The sequence below is a fragment of the Crocuta crocuta genome, unplaced genomic scaffold (genome assembly GCF_008692635.1).
Source record: "Crocuta crocuta isolate KB4526 unplaced genomic scaffold, BGI_CrCroc_1.0 scaffold180, whole genome shotgun sequence".
In the NCBI taxonomy this organism is placed as follows: Eukaryota; Metazoa; Chordata; class Mammalia; order Carnivora; family Hyaenidae; genus Crocuta; species Crocuta crocuta.
Window position 1 is genome coordinate 53,450 of NW_027527549.1, and position 22,566 is coordinate 76,015.

The 22,566-nt window shown below is 44.6% G+C and overlaps 1 protein-coding gene and 1 long non-coding RNA gene across 2 annotated transcripts in view; one reads left to right on the forward strand and one right to left on the reverse strand.

The window, feature by feature from the left end:
- Positions 1-22,566, forward strand: part of LOC144233736 (uncharacterized) — a 27,815-nt gene continuing 5,249 nt past the window's right edge. The window contains exons 1-3 of the long non-coding RNA XR_013335747.1: positions 1-125; positions 2,328-2,566; positions 4,460-4,544. This is a non-coding gene — a long non-coding RNA (uncharacterized LOC144233736). The remainder of the gene's footprint in view (positions 126-2,327; positions 2,567-4,459; positions 4,545-22,566) is intronic.
- Positions 10,957-22,566, reverse strand: part of SLC16A1 (solute carrier family 16 member 1) — a 17,113-nt gene continuing 5,503 nt past the window's right edge. The window contains exons 3-4 of the mRNA XM_077766733.1: positions 17,395-18,261; positions 10,957-15,107 (exon numbers count right to left, since the gene is read on the reverse strand). Of these exons, the coding sequence (XP_077622859.1) occupies positions 14,836-15,107; positions 17,395-18,261 (1,139 nt within the window). The 3' untranslated portion in view covers positions 10,957-14,835. The remainder of the gene's footprint in view (positions 15,108-17,394; positions 18,262-22,566) is intronic.

Here is a 22,566-nt window from a genome sequence, read left to right on the forward strand (position 1 = left end):
CCGGAGGGAAGCCGGGGAGGGAGCCTTCAGGAAGTGGGGGTAGGGTATGAGTAGGGAGTGGAGGTCCTGTTTGCTCCGCGACCGGCCCCCTCTCCGGGTTCTTCGTGTGGTCACCCTCGAGGAAGGTCAGTGTGAGGTCCCCCTGTCAACGGGACGCACAGCCTGCCTTCAGGCCTGAGGGGTTCGTGCGCATGTGTCGTGGCTGCCTAGTGGGGGAGGGGAATGTTTGTTTATTGGGGTGTGTGCCGTAAGTAGGGGTGTGGGTGTGGAGGTTTCCCCGGGGATGTAGTGGCGAGTGGGAGGGGGCGTGGGGAGGAGCAGTTCCTGGCTGCCGAGGGCTGTAACAAGGACGGGAACCTGAAGCAAGAACTAGCCCAAGTGGTGGACCCGGTGCTCCCTCCCCGCCGGAGTCCCGGGACCGAGCGGGAGAGATCAGCTCGTGCTTTCCACACCAGGCGGGTTGGAGGTGGAGGGCGCCTCTCTCAGCCCGGCCCAGCAGGGTGTCTTGAGAGCTTCTCCGTGGGCTTGCAACTACCCAAGCCTTCCAGTCACCCATCAAAGGCTGGGCTGTCCCACGGCTGCCAGGCGCCGAAGCCCACCCAGCTGTGCTGCTCCGGGACCTGGCGTGACCAAGACGTGTCCAGGGGCACAGTCCAGCAGAGGTCTTGTGACCTAAGAAACACCACTAGTCTCACTCTGAACAGAACCTTTTTTTCTTCCGAAAGCTGCCTGGGGCCATGGCAGGGAGCCCGGGTTTGGAAAGGGGGGGGGGCGGGGGTGGGGGGGGATGTGAAGGGTAGCAAAATATGCCACCCCAAAATATGTCTCTTGTCATAAGGATTATTTTGAGCTGATTGTTGTGACGAAGAACAGACACCGGAGAGACTCCGAAAGCCGTGGAACTTACTCTTTGGAACAGGAAATTTACAGTCGTAAAGGAAATCTCTGAGTGTGTCTCCCTCTCCTCACTGGGAAGAGAAGACAACTCATAATGACTCTTAAGTCTCCAGAGAAGCTTAACCAATGGAGGGAGCAGTATTTAAATCTGCCTAACAAGCTTTATCCTTGTTTACCCTGCTTTCCCCGCTAATCTCCCATACAGACCTCCCCCCTCTCACCTTTTTGTTCTTTTGTCTTTGGCTGAAGATGGTATTTAATTAAGCCGCTGGTTTAGGCCACCTGGGGTGGTTAACCTATTTTTCTCTTATCTCAAATATATACATGAGGTATACACGTGAATAAACTTGTGTTTTTTTTTCTTGTTAAACTGCCTTTTATTACAGGGCTCTCAGTCACGAACTCAGAAGCGTAGAGGAAAAGTGATTTTTCCTCCCCTGCGTGGAAGACAGCTACCAGGGGCCTAGAGGCTTCCCCGCCCCCTCCCCCACGGTCACTGGGCAGCTATAACACGTGAATAAGCCTTGCGTTCTGTACCCTGGCCTGGCGTCTCAGCGGGGGATTGGAGAGCATTAGGGTTGCTGGAAATTAACCCCAGGGTGGGAGCCCCAGGCTAGTAGGCTGAGGCCCTGGACAGTGTCCCAGAGCAGGATGAGGAAGTCCTGAACTTCTCAGAGCCAAAGTAGGAGGACTGTTCCTAGGGTCCTGAAGCAGGTTGGGGATAAAAGCAGGCCTTTGCAGGGCCCAGGAGACCCCCTGCGGGGGAGGGGTGAATAAGGACAGAGCCTCCTGGGGCTCCCATCTGTCAATCGCTGCTGTCCTGGTTCAGGCTTCAGACCTTACCCTCTGAAGACTGGCCTTGGTTCTGTACACTTCCTCTTTTCAAGGAGCTTGGGTTCCCCGGCCAAGCCAAAGAGCCATGAGAAAGACATCAGAGAAGAACCTCCTCCTGGGATGTGACTACTCTAGGGAGTAGCAGCTACCCACAGAGGGTCCCAGGAGCAAGGCTTAGTCACCGTGTAGTCATTTAGAAAAAGGCATTGGTATCAGGTCTGGGTTGGTTAAAATTCTAGTTCAGCCACCCTAGTAGCCATGTGACCCTAACTGAGCAAATTTCAGAACCTAACTGAACCTTAGTTTCCTGTCTGCAAAATGGGAACAATAATCACCTTATAGAATTATGGAGATGTAGAAATTAGAAACGTAGTGTGTTCGTTTGCTCCATCAATAGTAAATGTTGTTACCGTCATTGTTTTACAGTGCCCGGACCCCCAGAGGGTGACTCCAGGCCACTCACCGTTCTAAAAAGCAGGCCTCCATTCTAGGCTCAGACAAAAGCAATTCTATAACTTGCCTGCCTGCACTAGTGCGTTGGCAAGAAGTTAATATATTACCCAGACAATAATGGGCTAATATCTTCCTGTTAACAGCCTCTGGGAAAACGCCTTGGTTCCAAGGAGCGAATCCAGTGAATGGCAGACAGCAAGTCCTCTGGGTGACCATGGAGGTGGACCTCTCCTTTCTTTTCATCTGGGACTCATGGTAGATCGAACGCAGAACCCTCCGAGCAGAAAGAGACCAGGGGTGGCTGCCTGTTCCAGGAGAGATTGGGGCCCAGGGCCTTTGTCAAAGGCTCTGCTCATGCCCCTTGTACTCTTCTACCTTGAGGGTGAGCACAGGTCATGGGTCAAGACCCCTCCTACACAAGGGGAGGAGGGAAGGCCTGAATGTGGGCTCTGTGTCCACAGCTTCTCCCTGCCTACATTTAATTCCATTCCTGCTCCGGAGTCTCTCAGGTTAAACCCCCTTAGGAGACAGGGAGAAGCCTCCCTGCTTCCTGGCACATAATAGCTGCTTAATAAATGTTGGTGGCATTGAATTGCATGCAGGCCATAAGGTTCATGGGAGGGAAGAGACTTTTTGTGAACTCATTTCAGAGGCAGGGAACCTGTAGGTGGGCACTACCCCAAGATCAAGTGCCAGGAGTTGGTGGGGGCCCACCCTTCCCGGTGTACTGGGTGTTGAAACCTGGCAGCCAGCCCTGGTTTCTCTCTGCTTGCCCTCCCACCCCCTCCTGGTCGCTGTGTCTCCCTAAACTCCCAGCAGCCTGCCTTGTCTTCCCTAGTCCTCCTCTCAGCAGCGATCATCTCCAGCCCAGACGGCTGCAGTATCGTCATTGAAATCTTTGCCCACAGTCCTGCCCTCTCCAGCCTGCAGCACAAACTGCACGTAGTGATATTTTGGAAACCAGAATGGTGATTCTTCTCCCTGCTTAAATGCCTGCTGCGGCTCCCCATTGCCCACAGGATAAAGCTCAAATTCTTCAAAATGATGTGGAAGGCCCTTGAGATCTCCAGTCCCCAGCTTTCCTTTCCAGTTTGGTTTCTTACTCACTTCCCTCACTCATCACTCTGTGTACTGGTCAGACTGAACTGTCCACTCGTGGAAAACGCCGAGTACCCTCCATCTTCCAGGGGTTTGTAGATATGTCTAGGCTCCCTTAAGGTGGAAATTAGCGTTGTCTCTCTCTCTCTCTCTCTCTCTCACACACACACACAGACCTTTTGTTCCCTCCTGCTTGCTTTGGATTTGGTTAATTTGTAGTTTTCCCTTTAAGAAAAGGGAAGAAGTATTAGAAGAAAAGAAAAGTATTAGACTCTACTACTACTGGAACGCTGGCTTTTACCATTTCGCGCCCCCCTACCCAGACTGGCCCAAGGGCACCCCTGTGCTCTCAGTTCCCTGTGACCCCAGGCTTTTAGAACACACGGTTACACTGACCACTTCCCTTGATGAATCTAGTCTCTGCTGCACCTGGAGGGCATCACATCTTCAGGGTAGGGCCCTGTCTTGTTCGCGGGGTATATCCTGGGGCCTAGAGCCCTGAGCTGCCCCCCAGTAGTCACGTAGCTGTCACCACCACAAGCCTCACCAGAGCCGCCTCCAGCCAGCAAATGCCATGTGACTGCAGTGATGGGCACTCTCCAGGCTTAAATGTGCTTGACCCGCAGGGGGCTGAGGAGCACCCAGGACCTGTTCCCACCTGTATCCTGTCCTTTGCAGGTAGAAAGCTAAAGAAAGCTCCATTTCCCAGACTGCCCCCTTCCAGAGTGGGGGGTGCCTATCGTGAGCCAGCGCTGAGACCCTCACCTGGGACTTAAAGGTGGAAGGGAGCTACAGGCCGCCTTCCTGTGCATTGGCTGCTCCCTTCTGACAGGCAGGGTCATGCAGACATGCATCCTTTCCTGCACCGGTGTCCAGGGTGCAGTCACCCTGGCAGGGAGGCCCTGCCTGCTCCCCGAATCAGGACCCTGTCGGCGTGTCCCCTGACACAGAGTGTCGGAGGCAAGAAACCCAGCTGCCTTTCCTGCTCAGGCCAGGGGAGCAGATCCTTTCAGACCTCAGCCTCCCCTCCTCCCCTCCCCCACCCAGCCACTCCAGCCATCCGAGAAGCACCCAAGCCCCTGTGTTAGTCACTTTCTTCTCAAAATAACTTGAGGGTTCCAATTTCCTGCCTGGAAGTCAAGCTGATACAACCATTATTATTACCCTTATTTTACAGTTGAGGGAACTGAGGCACAGAGGAGTGACGTGATCTTCCCAGAGCTGCACAGTCAGAGAGTGGTAGAGCCAGGCTCTGAAGCCAGGTAGGTGTCTCCAAGCCTGGGGCCACCACACCCCCTTGCCTCAGTGGAAACGCATTGAGGTGTGCCAGGTGCCTGACGTGATCAAACGTGGTGCCCACACAGCTTGGCTCTGTTGGCAGCCTCCCTGCCCCACACATCCCATCTGGGTCAGCCCCAGCCTCTGGGATGGTCCCCAGGAATCCGCCCCACTCGTGCTGCCTCCTCAGGCCCCAATCAGGCCTCCCCCCAACCCCCCGCCAGGGTACAGATGGGCAGTGTTCGGAGAAACACTTCAGTGATGGGTGCAACATCAACAGAGGCAGACGGCTGGTGGAGGTGTCACCATGGGTCAGGAGGCTAACGTGGTGGCACTGTCTTGGTGAACTTACAGTGGTTTGGTCTTGGTATCCTGGGGTTGACATGCCGAGTGTATCATTTCCTGTCAGGCAACTAAAAATACAGTGGAGGCCAAGTGAGGAGAAGAGTAAATCAAAGGAGTTGGTTGGTGCTGCAACTCTTTCACGGCTGCCAGCCTTCGGCTGACCTCCTCTAAGGGCAGTGCAGGGGGCCAGTCGGCCCGTTTCCTTTCCCTGCACAAATAAATCCTTCTCTGGAGTTCCCAGTCATTCATTCATTCTTTCTTTTTACATATTCAACAAATGAATCCTCTCAGATAATAAGCAAATCCAGACCCTCCCTGCCTCACAGACCATAAATTCCAGGGAAGAACACATTGTCCTGAGTGTCCTTGTTGATTAGCCCGCCGTTTCAACATACTGCCTATCAGCTGGCGAGGACCATTTTCTGCGCAAAATGGTCGGGAACTGTGCTAGTTCCCGAAGACTCTGGGACGCTTCTGGGCTGCCCCTGTCCATGGTGAGGACCCCATTCCCAGGGTCTGAGGAAACTCAGACACTACTCCACTGCCGTCTGTCTAGCAACAAGTCTGAAGACGAGCAGGAGGTCTGACAAGGGTATGGAACAGTTACTTCACTGATTTCTCCGAGGCTGCCCAGAGGCTCCCAGGGATTTCCTGTCTTTAGCTCTTCATCAAACCTGGGCCCAGTGATTCACCTGAGTTTCTGAAGTTTGGCTTCTGGGTTTCAGGGCCCTCCTCACACTATGTTGCAAGCCTTGATCTCCTTTTACTGCCTGCAGTGGAGCACTTCATGAAGACAGAGATCAGGCCACATTCCTACCTTCCTAGCCAAGCCCAGGGCCTGGCATACAGACTAACACCCGCTTGCCAGCCACATCTACCATGGCCCCACACGGCTCTCTGGACGCTCTTCTCCAGGAGATATGTAGCCTTCCCATTCTCTACCCAGCTCACATGTCATATCCCGCAGAAGCTTCTCCAGCCCCTAAAATCAAAAAGGATCAAGGAGTTTGCATGCTGCTCCCTCTCATCTCAAGCGGCTCATAGCTGGTGGGGTTTGGGGATTTAGAAAGGCAAAAAAATAGTGCAATGCACTATTGTGCTAGGAAAAATTGCAAGGTTTTACAAATGGGCAAAGGGTTCCTGGGTGTCCTCTTGATGGAATGCTGAGAGCTGTTGAGGGTCCCAGGCCATCTGAGTCTATTGAGACGTCCACATCTGACTGTCCTTGTCCTCTGCTGGACCACATTTTAGCTCTGCGGAGACGGAAGCTAGCCTGCGAAGGGCTGGCGGTGGGCAGGTGCTCCCCGTCTGTGTATGATACAAATTGTTTCCGGTTGATGGCAGTGCAAACGCATTTTGTCCAGTAGGGAATAAATCTCCGTAAACCCAATTTTCAGTTGAAACAGCTGTAAAACCTTACTGGTTCCCTCCCTAATGAGTTATATACACATGTACACTTTATATCTATATGAGAGCCATTTAACCATTTTGAAAATGATTCTTTGGCAGTAGGAAGAACTATCTAGAACAGAGGTGGCAGTAATTCTTACTGAGCATTTATTGTGAGGTGCTATGATAAGAGTCTTATAGACATGGCTATATTTAATCCTCACGGGAACGCTGTAAGAGAAATTCTATTAGTCCTTAGTCTATTAGTACACATATGTACATATATACCAAGTGTGGCCTAGAGGTTAAGTAACTTGCTTAAGGACTCAGAATGAGTAAGTGGCCTACCTGGAATTTGTACCCAGAGACTTGGAACTCGACACAGAATCATACTCTAACTGAGCTGTATACCTAAGAGCAATTGAAAACAAACTGCAGAATCAGCATGGCCTCCTTAAAAGGAGACATGAACCAAATTTCAAAGGATGAATAGGAGTTGGTGCAGAGACAGGAAGGAGGGGTTTCCAAGCACAAGTCGGCGTGGAGGAAGGCAGGGAGGTCTGAAACTAGGGCCAGCAGTACTAAGAAGTTCAGCTGGGTGCGGCCGAGGACTGGCAGCAGGTAGATAAGACTGAAACAGTATACAGCTGCTGATAGCTGAGAAGGGCTCTGGGCGGGGGTCACACGGAGACTGGACTTTACCCTCAAACTACAGCATTTTAGGCAGAGGAGTGACATGATTGGATGAGTTTTATGACATTTATCTTTATTGCTTTTATGTGAAGTTATAAAAGCAGCTGAGAGACTGCCAAAAAATCATTTTGGCAGCAGTGTTGAGGTTAGATTGGTTGTTCTCCGTGAGAACGGAGATAGAGAGGCTGTTAAAAGCCAAGCCTATGGCAGGGGAAACAGAAGAGGGGATGGAAGGAGAAATGGGAAGCTGTTCAGTCTACCCATTCAGGCAGCTGAGAAAGCACATGGGGGGAGGAATGGGGAAGGGGAGGGAGTAGAGGACAGGCAGAAGTTTAGGGACCCTCTCCAAGTGACCAGCTCATTTGACCCCCTACTGCGGACCTGATCTTGCTCATTCTCAGCATTTGAGGAACAAGATGGCACCCGGAATTTAAAAGCAGAAGGGTTAAGGGGTGCCTGGGTGGCTCAGTCGGTTAAGCCTCCGACTCTGCCTCAGGTCATGATCTCATGGTTTGTGGGTTTGAGCCCCGCCTCGGGCTCTGTGCTGACAGCCAGCTCAGAGCCTGGATCCTGTTTCAGATTCTGTGTCTCCCTCTCTCTTTGACCCTCCCCTGCTCATGCTGTCTCTTTCTCTCAGAAATAAATGAAACATTAAAAAATAAATAAAAGCAGAAGGGTTGTTAATCAAAAGTAAAGTTCCCCTTCTGAGAAGAGTATATAAATAAATAGGGCCTGACAGAAAAGCACCCAGGCCCTACTTTTTGGGTCTCAAAGGGGATAAAACAAGCAATGAGGAAGGAAAAAAGAGAGATGAATCACAACGACAGGAACCACTAGAAACCTTCTCTTAATAATCATTGATCAGCAGATTTTTAGCACACCAGGTGATTTTTTTAATCCCAGCCCAGTTCTCTTGGCTTCTTAGTGGCTGTTGGCCACTTCCTCTTGGGACCTGGCCAGGGTAAGCTCAGGAAATGCAAACTTTTAATTCTGGAATTAGTAAAGCATATTAGGAAAGGAAATCCACAAGTGAAGAAATCATATTATGAATTCCAAAGCCGAGGAGAGGGGTTCTGAATTAGACTGTGAATACACTGGGGACAGGACCATTTTGCTCCTTTTGGTGCAAGACCCAAGTGACTGGTTTGGTCACTGTTCCAAGATTGCCCAGGATTCGGCTTCTTCCATCAGTACCTTCAGCTCTAGCCACTGAGCTGTCTGCAGTCGTGCTTCGCACTCTTCTGACAGGAGGGGAGATGCCCAGCTGGGATGAAGACCCAACTCAATTTTCCATTACACCCACCTCCCCAGGATTTTGTGTGCCTCAGATGATAGATTATACTTGAAAGGCCTTTGACAACTGATGAGCTGTAGAATGTTACTAGGTGTTCTTTATTACTTGTTCTGGTTGATGACTTGACACTTGCTATCTAATTTTTAACACTATGAGCTCGATGTAATGCTACTATGCACCCAACAGCATGCCGAGTACTTTCACACTTAATCTTCACAGTTTTACTATGTTTATTTTACCAAAGAGGTTCAGAGAAGTTAACTTGCAGAGGAATATACATTAGGGCCCTCTTGAGGTTGGGTTCAAGAATTCCCCATGTGCTGCCCTACGACACTGACTACACAGTCCTCCCCACTCGACTAGAAGCTGCGGGTGCCAGGAATCAAATTTTGTTCACTGTTGTTATCGCCTCTATCCAGCAAATAGGCACACAGAAGACGGTGAAAAACAATACTGCTTCTTTCCTTAGAACTTACTGTTCACGGTCCTTCTTCTGCCACCAGAATATAAGATGCTTGGGAAGACCTACTGTGTTGTGTTCATGGTTGGATCCTCAAAGCCTAGAACAATGCCTGTGACATAGGAAGAGTCCAATAAACACCTGATGGTAAATAAATAACAGCTGTGCAGACAGGCAAATTCTCCTTTTTTGTGTGACATCACACAAAATTTTTTTTGATGCTGATTTTGGTAAGACAACGTATAAGACTGCAACACTGGGATGTGGATAAGTGCCGAATGCTCTGGCTTCTGAGTTAAACATTCACGTGAAGCTAAATGATGATCAGAGGGGGACCACAGGAATGCTGTCCCCAAGAGCACTGGCTCCAGGAAGACGGCACTGGAGGCTGGCAGGGTGGCCCGTGGACTCTATGCTCCACAGCTCTGGTCCAGCACCAGCAAGATCATGACTTCAGACCACTGTGCTTTTGAGGTCCAGGTCTTAACTCCCTATTACCAGATGTAACTATTGAACAAACAAAAAAATAACCTGCTTGTAATAATCATAAGCTTCATTTTCTTAGGAGTCAAGTGCTTGTCAGAACCCTTCTAGATCAACTGTACTATTTTTTTCCCTCTAAACCAGTAGTAGTATCTGCTATGTTAAATATTTTCTTTTAGTATAAAAGTCACCATCACATCAAGAAAACTTAGAATATGGAAAAAACAGGGGCACCTGGGTGGCTCAGTTGGTTAAGCGTCCGACTTCGGCTCAGGTCATGATCTCACGGTTCGTGGGTTCAAGCCCCGTGTCCGGCTCTGTGCTGACAGCTAGCTCAGAGCCTGGAGCCTGTTTCAGATTCTGTGTCTCCCTCTCCCTCTGCCCCTCCCCTGCTCACACTGTCTCTCAGAAATAAATAAAAACATTAAAAAATTTTTTTCAAATAAAAAGAATATGGAAAAAATATAGAAAAAGTAATCTCTAATTACGGTCACAAAATGATTAGCCTATTTGTGTATGTTCTTTCCCCAGTGTGCATGTGTGTGTAGAGACATCATGCGTATATACGGACATGTATAAGGGTAGTTTGTGTTCTGCTTTTTTGTTTAACGTTGTGCCACATTTATACCACAAGGACATCGTAACCATCCATTTAGTTACCGATATACACTTTAGGATTTTTCAAAGAAACTGACGCTTTCAAAGGCACACCTAGTTTTTCTTAAATAAACTCCAAATCTGGAATGTGATTGTGAACTCATGGCCCTTGACACACATCATGAAATATGCCTCATGTGCCCTGTCAATACGTTACATCAATTTATTCAGCCAGCAACTGATGATAATTTAGAACTTAAATTGTGTTATCTATATAGCAGGTAAAAATTAAAACCTCACCAAATTTTCAATTTGCATTTAAGAACATTGCTAGGGACAGACAATTTTAATCACGACTAATTATGGTTGAGTTATATTTCTTCTTTCAGAATGATCCCAAGTATCAAGAGGGAAGCCTGATGTGCTGCTAGTCGGGCATCTCCCTTGGAAACCGTCTATTGTCAGAGTATCAGGAGAGCTCTGATTCACAGCTCTTTTGCTCACAGAGCTAGACATTTATGTACCAACCTTGTAAACTGTTCATTTTATCCATTCATTTACCAAAGAAAGACCATTACATTTATAAGAGTAAAAGAGGAATCTGATCAAAAAGGAGAATTTGATAATTTAGCTAATATTCTTATCCTTTTTTTTTNGACTAAGCCACCCAGGCGCCCCGCTAATATTCTTATCCTTAAGAGTCACTTCCAAACTATCCTCTCCAAGTAAGGATCCATCTTGGGAATTAGAAGAGCTCAATTTTCTCCCCAAGTATTGACTCTTTTTTTTTTTTTAAACAGTCAGGTATTTATGCTTATTAAGCCCCTACTTAACACCAGCTGTCAGCTATCAACTAACCTTCCCAACAACTCTGGGCGTGGGGGGTGGGGTTGGTACCAATTATTCTTAACACCTTACAGAAGAAAAAAACTTGACCCTTATTGAGGCTAATTTGTTTGAGGTCACACAGCCTCAACTTGAACCCAGGTGGCCTATACTGTTAAGCAACCAGCAGGCTACAATAGTTGCTAGCTATCCCAGTCTCCTCTTGGCAAGTCAGGGTAAAGGTCAGCAAAATGAAGTAAATCAATGCTGTTCAGTTGAGGAGAAAAATAATCTACACATACACATGGTACTCTTTCCAATCACTCTTATTTGAAAGATTTTGTACTATGGCCCAGACGGAAAGGGGGGAAAAAGGGGAAACCGAATCTAAAATGCTAAAGCTAGAACACACTTCAGAAGTGATATACCTGAAACCCCCTTAGATGCTTCTGAACTCTGAAGCAACCTGGCTTCATTGCTCACATCTGGGAAGCCAGGCAAGCTTGGGTGGTCGCTTCCTGTCAAGAACTGAAAGAATTTTCATATTGACACAAGTATGTCATTAACCTCTTTCTTCATGTCTTCCAGGCAAATGCCTGACCTGATTATTAAAACAAGCCATGTTGTAAAGGTGGAAATTTGCTTTCACCTTTCCTCATCTTTCCAAACAAAATGGTAGAAGGGGCATGCGGGTACCTGATTATTAAGTTTATTATACTGTGAACCATTCGCTATGGAAGGTAAAACCCAGACATTTAGGTTTTTCACACTAACCAATACCCGATTTATCAGTCTGAAATTGAATACAGCAAAACATTGGCTCATACAAAAATATTAAGTGGTTTTTGACAAAAAAAATTTTTAAATACAGGATTAATATTGACATAAGTTATCTATAGTACACATATAAACTAAATTCAGATAATCCAAGAATTCAGGACTAGTCACCAGTGTGATTAAATGAGGGATAAAACACCTCTAAAGTTTTCCATAATTTGTTTTACCATCATGTTTTCCCGAATACTTTTTGTAGAAATTATTCACTTATGACTAGTTCAGACAATTTAAATTCTCAACAAACTTGCGTATAACATGAGAATACAGTCTTGTCACCATGATAATCTGCGATTGTCCAACCTATCATCTTAAGTAATTTCCCAGCTTTGGCTTGGGGGCCTGTTACAGAGCAGACTCTTGAACAGAGCCAAGCACATACATACAGCTACCTCAGAGCTGATAAGTTCTCTCTGTGACTTACAGACAGTGTGGGACAGAGAACAAGCAAGAATAGGCAGGTACTTTGTGCATACATGTATTTTCCCAAAGCAGCCAGTGAAACCTGGAATAAAACTTAATCCTCACACAGAGTAAAGGATAAACACAACCTACAACACAGAGAAAATCCACGGACTGTTAGCAAGAAGACACAGCACAGAGGAGGCCCCTATTAGGTTTTAATGTTGGCTGTTATCAAAGTTGATCTTGAATAAACAGTTTAAATCCTCCCTCTTTAGCGGGAGAAAGTCAGGGTTGGACTGGCAATAAAAGGTTTGTTAATTCCATCTTTGAGTCAGTTTTCAATCCTTGCTGCTAATGAGTAGTGGTCAATCTGCACCACAAACCCCTCACTTCACTAAAAAGATTCAGCTACTGAACAAAGACTAAGCAGGGTCTTAGGTATGGATGTAGCTCAACAACTGTGATGGGGGTGACAGGGTCCAGGGCAGGGCTGCCCCTAAATGTGCCATGTTAGCATGTGGATTATTTGAGCTGAAGGCAGCCAATGCCTAATAGACTCAAGGAGAACTTTTACCTTCCCTGTTACTGCCTGAAATAATTTAGACAGGGAGTCTGTACCAGGGAAGAGAACTGTTACCAAAGGTAACTCTTTTTTAAATGTAAGACTTCACATGGCATGGTTTTACTGAACATTTGTTCTTCCCATCTTCCTGTAAACTGTTTTTATTCCTTTTGAAGCTGCAGATCCCTAGTCCCCTTCTCCTTAGTTCAGGATGGCTTGTAAGCCTCAGCTGCCTAATTATTTATGATGCTGCCATGTCTATGTGAAGTTCCCGTATGTATGAAATTAAATTTTTCTCCTGTTACTGTCTTATGTCAATATAGTTATTAGGCCAGCCAAAGAACCTAGAAAGGAAAAAGGGAAAAGTCTTCCTCCCCTATTGAGGAAAATAATCTTGTCCTTTTCCTCCACCCTTACCTCCCCTTCCCATTTCCTTTACTTATATTACCTCATGGACAGTGATCCTCACTTTTATGGAAGGGAGAAAAGCACATAGAGGTTATGGACTCGGGGCCACAGAAAATAGCTGAGTCCCAACTGGAGCCAAGCCTGCCAACAATCACAGCAGGCTTCTCCCCTAAAATTCCTCCTCCATCTGCCATGACGCTCAGGCACAGAAAGGGAGTTTTCATTGTGCCCTGAAGTCTAACTGCTTTGGATGCTTTCAGAGAGGGGATTTTGAAATTCCCCTCTTCTTTGCTTTAAAGATGAAAGAAAAATAAAAATAAAATTAGCAATATACACAATTCCCAGAGCACATAAGCTAAATGATTTAATATTAGCAAGGGCCAAACTGGATTTTGATAATGAAAATAAAGACACAGTAATATTTTCTCAAGAAAGTAAACATTTGGAGGGAGAAACATTTCTTAAAAAAAAGAAAAAAAAAGTTTATTTGGAAAAGCCAGTCTGTTACACAAAAGTTTTTGTACCTATACTTTCACTGTGTCAATTACAATGATATTTTAAAATTCACTGAATATAATTTATCGAGTGTCTATCATTATCTTCTTGTGCATTTTAGAAGATTATTAGGTTAAAAAATATTTACAGTTTTCATTCTGGTCCATCCTCCCTATCCTTATATTAAACCCATTTCTCTACTTTTCATGTAAGTAAAAAGGGTCACAATATATTTTAAGGTTTGCATGGAGATTAATAATGTGTCCAATAATTATAAGCAAAACATAATTTTCTGTCAGGCCTTCTCAGAAAAAGGAAAGGAGCAACTTCTCTCCAAATCTTATCCTTATTGGTTTCCCTGGGGCCAAATTGTTCCGGCTTTCTTTAATTAACAAACATTAAAAAAAAAAAATACGAAGATTGACTATCTCACACACGGCTCTAAGCTAGATGCAGATATAAATGGAACCACTATGAATCAATGGGTGAGAATTCCAGGAAAATCAGTAACAAAAAGATTCCAAGTCTCATAGCTTAACTGAGGTTTTGGTAAAACCGAAGCTGAATTCAGCTGCTGTTTGAAAGATCTGTCTACATTTCGTTAGATGTGTTGTCTTTACTGAGGCACAAATACATAGTTTTGCAGATTTTAAAATTAACTTTCACACTGAAAAATACTAAGTGATCTCAAAGGGGGCAATGGCCTATAACTACTCAAAATGTGTCTTTGAAAAGGGAAAATAGTAATTGAATGAAATCAATACTCAAACACTAATCATATTAGCATCCCAAGAAAAGACTCCAGTGAGGTGCTGATGAGTACAGTGTGTTTAGAATGGCCAAGAAGGTTCCAAAGGTTTATGCCTTAAATTTCCTAAATATACAGCAAGCGGGCCCAGTGCCAGGCAACTGCTGATGCCAGGAAAATACTTTGGTCAGGATTTTATAAAATCCCAACTTTCAAACAATATTTTTATTTATAAATCTTCCAGTGATGATGTCTGACACTATAATATGAGTAACACTGAAACGAAGGTTAATTTTAAATTTTAGATTGGTCTCAAACAAGTTAGTTGTTATTTTTCCTTATAATGTAATACTTAAAATAGATGAATTCAGCAGAATGGTTTAAAAAGTTAAGGCTCCCTAAAGAGTTCTAAAGACTAAAACGTAAGGCACATATTATAATCTTCTGGACACTGTTAAAAGCTAAGATTTAAAAAATCAAAGAAAAAAACAAAAAAACCCCACACTACTTCCTTCTCTCATTCTTTGCCAACCACTCCCTCCCTGAAGGTATGGCATTTTTAATTCAGGCTACCGGTAAGAAGTGAAACAAAAATGCCATCACTGAACACCTGGTCTGATCTCCCCCACAAATGTCCACTATTTGCATTGAGCACCACTGCTGGATTACAGGCCAGTAGAGTATTTTCAGGTATCTTGGATCACAAGCTGCTCTACTGACCGTTGGGCCCCACGCGTTTAGACTGGACTCTCCTCCTCTTTGGGACTTTCTTCTGTGTCTTTCTGCTCTGCAGATTCTGCTGTGTATTCTTTTGGCTTCTCAGCAGTATCTACACTGGTCTCCTCCTCTTTATTTTCCTTTTTCTGCTGCTTCTCTGCTTTCTGTTCTTTTGCCACGAGTCGATAATTGATGCCCATGCCAATGAAGAGGTAGATGCCTGCGATGATGAGGATCATACCGCATGCCCAGTATGTGTACTTGTAGTCTCCGTAGATGTCGTTCAGACGACCTAAGATACCCAAAGCACAGTTACGTGGGCACAAGTGAACAGTATACATTTCCTACTCAGAAAGACGTCAACCAGTCCTCAAAATGACAAATGAGTCTAAACAAGGACTGTTAAAAATGATCTCATCTTTGATGATGTCACACACGGGTTTTAGATGGCCTTGCATATTTTGTTATTTTGAGCAACTTGAAAATAATTAAATCTTTCCAAATTTGAACTGGGATCACCTAGAATCAATTAAATCCTTCCAAATTTGAATCGGGAAAGACTGAGTTCACCTAGAATCAATCCTCTGGGTTCACAGTGGAAAAATCTGTTGCTCAAGAGAGGCTTCGGAGTCTTGCCCCAGGCACAGAGCTAACTGCAGTCTCCAGGCCAGAGCTCTTCGGCTGACAGCAGCATTTGCCAAAGGGTGGTCCCTGAGGACCCTGGTCCTATGCTATAAAGTGAACAGCAACACCGTCCCACCATTCTAAGTGCGTAATCCTCACGACAGGCAGAATCAGTCATCATCCCCCTGTATAATGGACAAACTGAGTACAGACGCCTTAAGTAACTTGTCCGAGGTCACAGAGCTCATAAGTGAGATAACATGGCTTTTAACCCAGGAAGTCTGACACTGAACCTGCACCTGTAAGCCCCCGAGTGTCTCCAAAGTCAAACTTAGGAACTGGAATAGCATATTCTTTCCTGTTAAAGATTCACAACATGCATTAGCATATTATATAGGCTTTGCAAGGTCCTCTGGTAATCTATCAAACTTGGACTTTCCAAAAAATTTTTGGCCGTGAAATCCTTGTTATAGTAAAATTTATTAGCATCTTGCCCAATTGGTAAGTTAAGGAACAAACTATAGAAAACCCTACTCTACACCTAAGAGGACTTAATACAACCAATTCAAATACGATTCCTTATGCTTTTCTAACTCAGAGCATCATTCATTCAGTAATACTTATCAGGCTGACACATACACCCTGTGCTGGGCTGCTGGCCCTGAGGATAAGGGAGAGCAGAGGAGAGAACGTCTACAGTTCAGTGGAGAAGAGAAATGTTAATGAAATAATTCTACAAGCTGTGACAAGGAGCCTTTGAAAGCAGAAAATAGGGGGTTGGGAGCAGCAAGCAGGGTCAGGAAGGCTTCTCTTACAGTGTAAATGAAGCAGAGACCTAGAGGGAGATGGGACCCATCCAGGAGGAGGGGACAGGAGAAGGGTGAGGCCAGAGCACAGCAAGTGCAAAGGCAGGTGGTAGGAAGCCAGGGTGGGAGAGGGGAAGGAGGAAGGGCGGGGGCTGCTGGAGCAGAGAGAACAAAAGGTGAGTGACAGGAAATGAGGCTGGAGAGATTGGTGGCCAGGCTGGGGGGCGCCTTGTAGGCCCCGCTAGGGAATCTGAGCTCCACCCTAAGAACAATGGGAAGCAACTGGAAAGATCTCGTCAGCTGGGATACTGGGTTTGCATTAGCCTGCAGAGTAGAAAACAGATTGTAGGCTGGCTAGAGGGAATATGGGCAGACCAGCCTGGAGGCTGCTGGAGTGACCCAAAGAGGGGCAGGAGCTGTGGATGGGCTGGTGTTGTGACGGGAACAGTGGGCCGACTAGAATCACGGATTATGAGGAGGAAGAGAGCAATATCAAAAGGAGAGCTATAGGTCTTCTTTTATGTATCCTCACCCAATCCCCAAATCATACTTCTAAAAAGTATACATCTAAAAGGAGGGCAAAATTATATTTTCACTAATATGTTACCTATTGAGCTTTTAAAAGATAGCCTTAGGAAACAGTTCCCAAATTATATACTCACTTACTGGCCATGTAATGTAAGGCAAATGATACAACCTTTCAAAGCTTCTGTTTCTTATGAAGTAAGAACTATGACAGTACTATTTCATAGGCTCATGAGACATAAGAGGATGCAGAAAATATTTAGGACAGTCCCTGGTAAACCATGAGCTCACATGGTAGCTATTATCAGAGGTGTTGTATTTTACAGGTGTAGGTGTTTTCTATAATAAGCACCTAAGTTTTATGAAGATAAAACACTTCAAAAAAGAATGCCATTTATAAAAATATTTGCCTCCCCTTTCAACTTGATGGTTCAATTCAATTTGATTCTCTAAGAATCTGGGCAACTATGCTATGCCAAGCACTGTGTCAGCATTGAGGCTACAGAAATGAGAAATGCTCTCTGCCACCTAGAGGCTCACTAATCTCTGCTTTGTATCACCTTCCCAATCTTCTATGCCTGATTTATGTTAACAAGACCAAAGAGGTAGTAAAGCACACTATACCTAAAAGTGGCGGCCCCAGGAGGACAGGACAGCATTCCACAATGGTCACCAATCCCACAGCGCTGGAGAACCTCTGGGGTCCAACGAGGTCCATCAGTGTTTCAAATAATACGGAGCTGAGCCACCCAAATGCAAATCCAAAGAATCCCGCATAGACACAGAACTCAATGTAGCTGGAGGATAAAGGTGCTAGCAGATGACATACTCCATTTGCAATAATAGAAGCAGCAAAAAAGTACTGAACTCGAGGTCTTATCCACTTTGTGTTGGCTACAAGTCCCATGGAAGGTCTGGCTACCATATCAACAAAAGCCAGAATGGAAAGAAGGAAGGCAGCCTTCTCACTAGAGTAATGTTTACTCTTGCCATAATTGCTAAGAAAGACCAAAGGAGTAAATAGTCCAAAAAACATGAGCACATTTCCGGAGAGGTATAGCAAAAAGCCTCTGTGTGTGAACAGAGATAAGTCCAGGAATTTATTAATTGTTTGGAAGACTGATCGTTTCTTTTCTTTGGGGTTTCCTCCAATAAGATCTGTATTTGCATCACCTACACCCTTTTTTCCGTCAGATTTTCCAGTATCCTGAAGGGATTCTTTAGACCTGTCGTTCCCTGCCTTGGTTGGCGGGGGCCCTATCGGTCGCATCAGGGCTCCAGCTACACAACAGTTTAGTAGGAGGCCCCCAAGAATTAGGAAGCTTCCTCTCCAGCCAAAGATACCGAAGAAAGCCTGATTGAGGGGGGCCAGAGTGGAGAGGAACACAGGGCTGCCTGCCATGGCCAGTCCATTTGCCAACGGTCGCCTCTTGTAGAAATACTTGCCGATCATGGTCAGAGCTGGATTCAAGTTGAAGGCAAGCCCAAGACCTGGGGAGGGAGGAAAAGAACCACATACCAGAATAAATGTCAGCAACATATCTGGAATTAATTAACCAAAGAAATTAAGAGATATAAATAATGCAAATGAGACAAAAATCCTCACCATTACAGGATATACTGTATAATGGTTTAAAGTGTGGTATCTAAAACCACACATAGGGGCGCCTGGGTGGCTTAGTCGGTTAAGCGTCTGACTTTCGCTTAGGTCATGATCTCGCGGTTCGTGGGTTCGAGGCCTGTGTTGGGCTCTGTGCTGACTGCCAGCTCAGAGCCTGGAGCCTGTTTCAGTCTGTGACTCCCTCTCTCTCTGACCCTCCCCTGCTCACGCTCTCTCTCTCTCTCTCCTAGAAATAAATAAAACATTGAAAAAAAAAATAAAAAAAAATAAAACCACACATACGTGGGTTCAAATCTCAGCATTATGACTTGCAGGTCATGTGAGGCCTGTGTGTATCTCCTAATATGTAAAACAGGCGCACAGTGCTGTTGGTCAGAACAGTGCCTGGCACTGCGGTAAGCACTCAATACATGTTAATTATTTTTATTATTGTTTATAGTATTTGAGGGTGAATAACTATTTGTTTAATCTCGCAAAACACCCAAGGAATCACTGTAATGATAGAAAGATCATTAAGTGCGTAGTTATCAAGTACAGACAAAAGTTTTACAACAGAAAGTGCAATAGAAAATTGTTCCTTCTACAACAGCACCAAAGGGGTGCCTGGGTGGCTCAGTTGGAGAAGCATCCGACTTCAGCTCACATCATGATCTCACAGCTCGTGAGTTCAAGCCCCACATCAGGCTCTCTGTCAGCACAGAGGTGGCTCCTTCTCTCTGCACCTCCCCTGCTTGTGCTCTCAATCTCTCTCAAAAGTAAATAAACATTTTAAAAATGACTTTACAATAGCACCAAAAAGTAAAAAATGTGCAATTTACGAACACTGCAATTGTGTAACTACACACACACACACACACAACACAGTTTTTGGACAATAAAACACAACATCATCAAGATGTCAATGCTCTCTAAATGAATACATGAATTTAATGTGATTCCAATGAAAATGTCAGTGCATTTCATTTTGAAATAAGGCAAAATGACTCTAAACCATACTTAGAGAATGCATAGGAGTCAATCAGAAAGTCCTCTTGTGGTACAGGAGGAGTGGGACAAACATTAACAGATATTCAGCTGGACTTCCAAAAGCTACAGTCATTACAACAGCATGGCTCTGACTCAGGCATAGGTAAACACTGATCTGTGAAAGTGGACAAAAAGTCCATGAACATTTTATGTCAAAAATAATGTGTGTATATATATATAATAAATATATCTTAATGTAAACATTACATTATATATACATACTTAATGTAAAAGTCAAATTAAAAAAAAGTTTTTTATTTTTACTTATTTTTGAGAGAGAGGGAGGCTCCAGGCTCTGAGCTGTCAGCATACAGCCTGACATGGGCCTCAAACCCATGAACCATGGGATCATGACCTGAGCTGAAGTTGGACGCTTAACTGACTGAGCCACCCAGGTGCCCCAAAAAGTGAAATTTTTAATTCCTGTAGAAAGAATTACTCAATAAACAGTGCTAGTAAAAGTGAATATTCAAATAACTTCTAGATGCTTTCCCCGGCCCCTGATTGTTACCTAACCATTTATGTTTAAGCCATTCACAGAGCATTAAACCAATACATAAGAGCAGATCACTCCCCTGTTTCATGCCTGATAGCGGCTTCCCAACCATAACCTTCACCTTGGCCCTTACCTCCTTTCCTCATCTCATACCAGACCATCCTCACCTGTGCCAAGAAGTACACTATTGACCTGGGGCTTAGGTCCCCCTAGATTTCCACAAAGCTAGTTCCCTGGTTACGTAGATCTTAGTTAAGGACATGTCTCCAGAGCTCCCTACGTGCATAGACTACCTAGTCTTTCTCTGTCAGAATACTTCGTTTTGAGGCTTTGTATAGTCTTACTACTATCTGATGTTTTTTCCTATTTATTGATGTATTTGTGAGTAGTACTGTCTGCCCTGTCCCATTAAAGAGTATGACTTAGCCCAATTTAGTTGCTCTATCCCCAACAATATCTAGAACAGTGCTTGACATACACATGGTTGTTAATAAATATTTGAGAAATGGGGGCACCTGGGTGGCTCAGTCGGTTAAGCACCAGACTTCAGCTCAGGTCATGATCTCACAGGTTCGTGGGTTCAAGCCCCACGTCGGGCTCTGTGCTGATAGCTCAGAGCCTGTTTCAGATTCTGTGTCTCCTTCTCTCTCTGCCCCTCCCCTGCTCACACTCTGTCTCTCAAAAATAAGTAAATGTAAAAAGTAAAAAAAAAAAAAACCTTTTAAAAAAATATTTGAGAAATGAATAAGAAAACAAACTGACTAACCAAGGGAACAAATAGACTTTTAGATTTCTTCTCATTTTATGTAAAATGTTTTCTTCTATTCAGAAGTTTTAAATGTAAAACATGGCAGGGGGAGGGAAGGGCACCAGATGTTTAAAAATAGGCAAATGGGGGCTCCTGAGGTGGCTCAGTCGGTTAAACATCTGACTCTTGATTTTGGCTCACGTCATGACCTCATGGGTTGGTGAGTTCAAGCCCCGTGTGTGTCAGGCTCCACACTGGCAGTGGGGACCCTGCTTGGGAGTCTCTCTCCCTGCCACTCCTCGCTTGCCTGTGCATGCAGGCTCATGTGCGCACTCTCTCCCTCACTAAATAGATAGATAGATAAATAAAACTTATAAAAAAAAAACTTAAAAAAATGTTTTTAATGTTTATTTTCGAGAGAGAGAGAGAACACATGCAGGGGAGGGGCAAAGAGAGAGGGAGACACAGAATCCAAAGCAGGGTCCAGGCTCTGGGCTGTTAGCACAGAGCCTGATGCGGGGCTTGAACTCACATGACATCATGACCTGAGCAAAGTTAGATGCTTAACCAACTGAACCACCCAGGTGCCACCCCTTTCTTCTTTTTTTTTAACGTTTATTTTTAAGAGAAACAGAGTGCGATTGGGGGAGGGGCAGAGAAGTAGGGAGACACAGAATCCAAAGCAGGTTCCAAGCTCTGAGATGTCAGCACAGAGCCGGATGCAGAGCTTGAACTCATATACTGTGAGATCATGATCTAAGCCAAAGTTGGACACTCGACTGACTAAGCGACTCAGGTGCCTCCTCCCAAAATTTTTCTTTCAAAGAAAATTCAACAGAAAAAAATGGCAACAGATATTTGGAGGGAGGGGGACTGGGAAGTTACTGTTTAATGGGGTCAGAGTTTCAGTTCTGCAATGATAAAAACAGTCCAGCACAGCAATGTAAACACAGTTAATGCCACTAACCCATGCACTTAAAAGATGGTTAGGAAAGTAATTTTATGTTATATTGTCACAATTAAATGTAAAAAACAATTGTAAAAATAACTGTGTTTTATGCAAAGGGACAATAATTTAACATGTAAATTTACTACACGTTATTCTTAAACAAGGACACAAAAGCCATTAATAAACTTTTGTACAAAGACAACAAAAAACCCCCCAAATACACAGCAACAAACATATTAAAAATATTTACTCTCCCAATAATCAAAGAGATTTAAATTAAAACCAGGAGATACCATTCACTTGATGAACTGGCAATGATTAAAAATTTTTTTAATAGTTTATTTATTTTTGAGACAAAGAGAGACAGAGGATGAGTGAGGGAGGGGTAGAGAGAGAGGGAGACACAGAATCTGAAACAGGCTCCAGGCTCTGAGCTGTCAGCACAAAGCCTGACGTGGGGCTCGAACCCACAAACCACGAGATCATGACCTGAGCCGAGGTCAGATGCTTAACCGACTGAGCCACCCAGGCACCCCGAACTGGCAATGATAAAAAAAAAGATAATATCCTATTTTTGTCAAGGCTGTATCCCTTCTCACATTATAGTAGAGCTATTACCTTTCTGGAGGGGCATTTAGCTTACATGTATTTACATGCAGAGCACGATTTTCTGGAGGGTCATTTAGCTTACATGTATTTTTCAAAAACATAGCAGTTCCACTTTTACAAAGTTATCTTGAGAAAACATTCATGTTTATAAAGGACTATCAATGCAATACTGTTTATTAACAGTAAGAAAATGTAAAAAAACAAAAATGAAACCCTAAATATTGAACAGTTAACTAAGAAACTGGTCAAATAAAATTATGATATATATTAGGGAGCCTGTCTGGCTCAGTCGGTAGAGCATGTGACTCTTGATCTCAGGGTCGTGAGATCTTGGCACAGAGCTCAAT